This window comes from Buceros rhinoceros, unplaced genomic scaffold (genome assembly GCF_000710305.1).
Source record: "Buceros rhinoceros silvestris isolate BGI_N320 unplaced genomic scaffold, ASM71030v1 scaffold38039, whole genome shotgun sequence".
In the NCBI taxonomy this organism is placed as follows: Eukaryota; Metazoa; Chordata; class Aves; order Bucerotiformes; family Bucerotidae; genus Buceros; species Buceros rhinoceros.
The window spans coordinates 1-7,037 of record NW_010432791.1 but is presented as its reverse complement, the minus strand read 5'-3'; the positions used below and the strand labels follow the sequence as shown (position 1 = coordinate 7,037).

The following is a 7,037-nucleotide window of genomic DNA, read 5'->3' as shown; positions in this document are numbered from 1 at the left end:
CCAACCGAATAAAAAAAAAAAAAAAAAACAAAACCCAAAACCAAAAGACAAAACAAAACAAAAAGCTCGATTCCCAAAGAGTGATCCTGGTAAAGATCAGGGACTCAATCTTGCTTCACCCCCTCTGCTAAAAGAAATCTAGACTCTTTTTTTTTTGTGATGAAGGACCTGTGTGCTGTGACATGGTGCAGATCATCCCTCAACACTGCAGAAACCACAAAAATTGTAAAGTTAACAATTTATTACACTCTCAGTGGAAGAGAGAGGAAGTTGACACATATGAATTAGGAATTACTTTTACAGCTGCAGGGAAACAGTAAGTGGACTGGAAAAAGTGAGCCCTGTGCAGCTACAGGACTTCCATGGTTGTTATGTTTAATTAAAACCCTAATAGTAGTAGTCAGTGTAAACAAAACAGAATCCTGCGATGAGAGAATGTTAACGTACAACCTGCCACTTCCTTTTTGTCAATTCATTTTGCTATGATTCTACTACACGTTCTAGTAGCTAACTCTTAAACTACACATGCACCTTCGAATTTTCTCTTTTAGAGTGCCTGCAGTTCAGCTAGTCCCAGACCATCCATTTTTGCTCTCCACCATGTGAAAATATATTCTAAACAGAGGTGGTCTTCTAGACCTCTGCTGTACCAGTTAAAAGTAAGCAGACTGATTTCTCTTATTAATTTAGTAACGTCATGCTATGGCAAGTGGAGCAAGGCACAAGGCAGTGCTTGCTTTTCCTTTAAGCCTCTTCAAAACTAGAAGATGCAACATTATTTGGTTTAGAAAACAAAACCAAAACATATAAAGGCACCTCTTCCTTTTCACAGCAGGCTTTCCTCTCTCTCCACCGGCCCCACCCCTGCTGCAATTCCTTTTGAGAAGGGATGACTGCACACCCATACTTATTTTGTCTCAGAAGGCTGTGCTGAGAATTGCAATTTTTTCCAGAGGGAGGGGATCCAAGAGCAGCTGTGGCCAGCGTTAAAAGACGCTGAGGAACAGGACAGTGACGTGCTTCACATTTAATGTACAAAGCTTGGGCCCTCGCCTCAGTAAAATAAGATGTGGGCTGCAGAAGAATTACATGTGAAAAAAATTACAAACCACACAAGTCTGTTCTAGCTGCTAAAAATAACAGATTACACATATTGTTCTCCTGCTACACTCTTCAAGAAGACTGACGTGGCTGTGTACATCCCAGATGCTATGAGTCCTGAATAACAACCATATAGAATATTTTTCTTCAGAAAATTGCTTACAGGTTAAAAACAACCCTTTTGCACTCCTGATTCTTTGTTGTTACTCTGAACTCATGTAAACTCTATGTCTTCAGCCTATATTTGCATGGATTTCCAGCAATCTACATTAATCCTTAAAAATTCAAGCAGACTTTTTACGAGCAGACCGTTGACGGAAGTGTTTTATACACACTCAGATCTAAGAGAATAATTGTCACTGAAATTTCCCAGGATTACATTGCCTCAGCAAATGGTGAGCCCAGAGAGTATTTCAGGCTCTGACTACCTCCTACCTTCCATGCCCTCATCGTTTAAGTAGCACAAAGACACTTCTACTAGAAGAGACGGCAGATTTAACTCAAAGTGGTTACCACACCACCATCTACAATGATTTTAACACAGCAAGTTATCCTATTGGTGTACTAGTTTGGTATGAAATTAAATCCGTGGCATAATTATTCTGCATTTTATCAGCAGAGCAATAAGACACAGTGAGCAGAAATTAACTGCAATGTAGATGGGTCTCAAATCTTACTTGAGAGTTGCATTTAGTGATGAGTCCAGATTGCAAGTGTTCCCATAAAGATTTCTTCTACAACCAAAGAACCAGAGACAGACCATTCACTCCTACACATCAGCCAAAAGCATTTTCATTCTTCTTTCGGAACAACAAGAACAACTAAATAAAATCTCATTTAAGACGCAAAGATTCGTCCCGTTAGACAGCTTGTCTTACTTGTAAAGCAAGTTGAGAGACTTGAAATTTGGATTTGCATTCATCCTTGCTGGTGTAGGTACATACTTGCTGCTAATCTCCATGGAGTAAATAAAGGTCAATTCAAGGACTAAGATTGCCAGAATCAGCACAACCAGAGACAGTGAATTTATTACTTGCCTCCCAGGTATTCCATACTCCTCTGGAATCCATGGAACTAAGAAACGCGGATACATGTGTGCCTGTGTGTTATACAAGTATGTATGCACATGTGAATATACAACACACTTACATATGGACACAGATAAACATAAAAAGAGGAACTCAGAAACAGTCTTTTTCTGATCCTAGACAGCTTCTTCAGATCAAGATCCTTAGTGAGGAGAATTAAGCTTTCCCTCTCTTCTCTGCCATCATTATCAGAAGCATTCCTAAATACAGAGGGGATGAATCCACATCAATTTGGATGATAGCATCTTTTGACATATACAAAGGTTCCAAGTAAAACGACTCTCCCTACTCTTAAATCGCACAGCTGGAAAACAGACAACATCAGTGCAGGGTATCTGCTCATGTGTTGCAACGAGAGCAAATTTTGGAGTTGCCACTAAGTAGGGCACAGGCACATACACGCTTGTCCTACCTCTTCAGGATCCTGAGACATGCACTTGTCCAGTCACAGAATACAGAAGATAGGAAATTAGTCCATTGCACTCCTTTCATGATTCCTACACCATCAGCTCCTCAAGTTCAACAGCAAGCTTCATAGACTACTCCATTACTGAACAACTCAGTTGCAGGATGATGGGGGGAAAAAGCACTTAAGAAGAAGTTACAGCTATACTAGGTCAGCCCCAAAAGTCACCTTGCTCAGCATACTGTCCCTCACATGGGATGCCAAAGGAACACCAAGGCAGCCATAAGCATGGTATTTTCTCAACAGCAGCTGCTTCTGGCTGAGGCATGCTTGGAGCCAGAATGAACTCCTTTGTACTGGGCGGTGAGGCAGGTGTTTGTCCAAGGTTATCCAGTTGCTTTTTAAACCACACCAACCCACTGTAACTGGGCATTACATGTCACGCACCCACATTTTCACCATCTGTTGTGTGAAAAGCACCTCTGTGCCGTCTGAACTACAACTCGCCAACTGCATTCAAAGCCCATCAGTGGATGGAGAACAACTGTGCCCTGTCTCTCCCAGCCACAAGCACTTTCTGTGCCACTGAGCATCCTGGGGATGCCCATGATGGCTCTCCTCAGCTGGCTCTTGTCCAGGTTGTAACCTACACTGTGGATTCCTGAAGAGAAACTACTGCACAGCTTCTCCTCTGTGTGCCTTTCTGAGCACAGTGACCTCCTCACAGTACAACTAACCTAGTTTATTTCTAAGCTGCTTTGTAACTTTTCCCTTATCATTCATCCCTGTGATAACACTTTCTCACCATGTGGCTGCGTAATTTCTTTACAAGCTACGTGTGTACAGCCTTTTGCAATTCCAGGTGTGAATACATTCACTAGCCTCCCTCATCCTTGTTACTAACTCTTTCAGAAGGGCACTCCACGAGACTTTAGAAGCAAGACGTCCTTTTCCAGAAGCCACTTTGACTGTTCCCCAGACCACCACATGAACGTCCACATCCAACAGCAGTTTTGGTTTTGTAAAATACCTCCCACTACTTCTCCCAGCACAGACACCACATTTAATGGACAACAGCTCGTACATGTCCTCCAGACTCAAAACCACCACCACCACATGAAAGGTGGTTTCTGTGGTGTCAGCTACGTTTGTCTGGTTCCCCAGTAATTTCAAGCAGACAGGCTGCACACCATGCTTGACAGAAGCAACATTTCATCACTGAGCTTTCTTAAAACTCCTGAGTAAGCTCCTGTCACCAGCTCTCACCATCCAACCCATCTGGCTAGCCTGTGCTGTAAACTGTGACCAGCACTGAAACTCTGCTTATGGAAAGGAAGCATAAAATGCATTTCCCTTGTAAAAAAAGACTGTAAATTAAGCAAATGCTCAGTTGTTTGCCCTTTTCCTCTTTTTTTTCTTTTTTCTTTTTTTACTCATGCATGTGCTTCCACTTGCGGACAGAAGTGGAACACAAAAAGATACCAAACCAGAATGATGGGTAACAACACGTAAACTGGGGTACCCTCCCAGAGGATAGTGAATTTGAACAATTCCCACAGCACTCAGTAGCAACCTTCACGATTAGGAGGCAGAAACAACAGTAAGATTGGTTACTCGAATCCGTCTGCCAATCCTGGGGGATAGTCATTATTTATTTTTAATAAATACATACATTAAAAGAAAAACAGACAAACTATATCTCACCTTTTTCAAAGTATACTCAAAGTCTGAATCCAAAGATAAGAGAGAAATTATCAAAGAAACATGCTTTTCTTAGAGTTAAAAAGAATTGGTTTATTATTTCTCTGAAGACCTTAGATAAAAATTATTTCAAAATAAACCAAAAATGTATGCCACTGATGGGCATATTAATGAAACAATTCCACCTTCCATTTTTATTCAATTTTTCTTCATTTAAGTCCTTCAGAGATTATTCTGGTGATATTTTGTTCAGGCACTGCAAGTTTTGAGAAGAAAACAGTCACCTAATGGTGAATCCTTTACCTGAAGAGTATCTGCTACCATCATCAGCCTGCTGAAAATAATATTCCTGGAAAGGTGATCTATAAACTTCAGTCAAGAGACTCTACATGAGAAGCAACAAACCCGGAATGAATACTCCCAGCTAAACACTTCTGGACACAGCAAGAAAAATAATATTGATGACTAACAGCTACATTCAAGGCAGTATCAGCAACATGAGGAAAATACACAACAAAACAGTTTGCAAGATACTACACAGCAGTAATCATACACATTGCTCTTTAAACAAGCATGTTCCCATTTTTCACAAAGAACTTCCATCCCTCTGGCAGTGCTGCACTGTCAGGAGCAGTGCCACCAACGGCTAGTAACCCCATGATATCTCCCAGTGCTATTGGATTTTGGAGGCAGAAGGCCAAATTTGTAACGCATTTAGAAATAAACACCAACCATTTCTGCCTACAAATATATACAAATATATTTGGGAATACAAATATATCTCTTGGTGCAGCTTCTTCTTTTCCTTAAGTTTTAAAATGTTCATATACAGGAAAGAAAGTCAGAGGCCAATCCAAGGTTGGTAACAATGATTTAGTTACTTGCAGCTTCTAATATTTTACATATGATATAACAAATGCCCTAGTATGTATTCAATGTCCATTTTCTAAATATTATAGAATTACACAGAAATTAAATGTTTTGCCACACCAACACTGACCATACGTCCATCACCTTGAACATTTGAGTAACCTTACTCTGTTGCAGAGTGCCTTGGTAAATGACAGACACACAGAAAGCTGTAGCTAGAACAGGCCCTACCTTCTCTTCCTGATGTACTCTGTTGACATTTTCCATCTGAAAGCTGTGCAAGGCCTGGATTTTGTCGATCTGCTGTCGCTGCTTCTCTAGCTCTCCTTGAAATTCATTCTTTTTGAGCTCCACAGCACCCCTCTCCGCTGCCGCCCTGTGTACTTTACCTTCCAGATCCATGATCCGACCCTAAGGAAGAGCAAATTGACGAAAGCAGACAGAAATGATTCTCCCTTGCCAGACTCTTTTCAACACAATATGGCAATACCAAATTTCACAGAACAATGCTAATGTCATCAAAATTTTCTGTCAGCCAGAGACACCTGCCATCCACAGACACAATTGAGTTTTACATAAATGTACAGCAAATCATTTGCAGACTATCAAAGATATCAGAAATGCAAAGATGCTCAGTACTTGAGCTTAAAAAAACACCCAAAACACCCCCCCACACACCCCAACAAAAAAAAGATTGCTGTCTACAATCCTCCTGAAGTATAAAGTCAAATAATTTCTTCAGTGTAATCCAGACTGTCCTGACATCAATGCACTCCCCAGTGCTAATCCTAAACTAACTCAGAGGGAAAACGCATCTCAAATCAACACATTTTCATGGAAGACCTAGGAAAGAGTAGAAGGAGGACAACACTGCCCAACTTTTACATAAACATACTGACATATGACTGTTACACAAAGTCACATAAGAGAAAAATTAATTTATAAGCCAAAAATCATTATTCTTCTTCATAGCTCAAAAAGCAGTGACAGAGCAAGACTCAACACCATCGCATACGGCATGCACAAACACAGAGACATAAGGTAAGGAATCACACCTTCATTTTGCACACGCCCCCCTTCTTTTTTTTTGAAGTAGCAAATGCTGCAGAAGCATAATGTTACAGAATGCAGTTTATAAACGCTTTGGGTTAAAATCCCTCTTTGGCAGCAAGGAAGAGTACAAAGACACAAGGAAGGTGTAGGGGGGGAAATATTTACCCAGGTAGAAAGACCTGTGGATTCCAGGTGGATTAAAACACAGCTGCAATAAAAACCGTGCATCTTCCAGGACTCCAAGAAAATGGACTGAATCTTCTTCCACCACAGTATGCTGCATCCTACTGCTGACCTACTCTGCTTCTCTGCCACAGAAAGCAAGAGAATGGAGAGGAGGGGGCGTGCAGGAAGGAAAGAGACTTGCGGTTTAGCTGGAAGAGCAAAGAAAAGCACTTACTCCAATTCAGTCATAATAGCCGCGAGGTCTTGCCAATGAACAGTTTGACATCCACACCCTCAATTATGCTTTTGTGTCATTCAGAGCGCACGCCTATGCAAAAGCTGTATGATTTTCAAGCTAACTTTGAGAGATGAGTACAAGATGATATAGCAAATCAGTAACCTAAAGAAGACTTTATATCTCTAGGTTATCGAGATCACAATTAAGCTAGTAAGGCAGCTTATTTTCCTCATAGCCATGCAGCAAAGCTTCAGCAGTACTGACACAGTTAGTACCTGCTGGTAGCCAATACTCTGAGGCAAAATGACTAAAGGGAAAACAAGGGATGAGCAGAGCCAGGGCATCACATCCTGGGGAATTGTCAGGACGGAGTTAGGCCTTCTCCCCACAAAAAGGTGACGGGATCAATAGTCCA

General features: G+C 41.1%; 1 protein-coding gene across 1 annotated transcript in view; it reads right to left on the bottom strand.

Annotated features, from left to right (window-relative positions):
* Positions 1-5,577, bottom strand: part of GOLM1 (golgi membrane protein 1) — a gene marked incomplete at its 5' end in the record, with an annotated part of 24,207 nt that extends 18,630 nt beyond the window's left edge. The window contains one exon of the mRNA XM_010143894.1: positions 5,398-5,577. Within this exon, the coding sequence (XP_010142196.1) occupies positions 5,398-5,577 (180 nt within the window). The remainder of the gene's footprint in view (positions 1-5,397) is intronic.
* Positions 5,578-7,037: the final 1,460 nt, after the last annotated feature.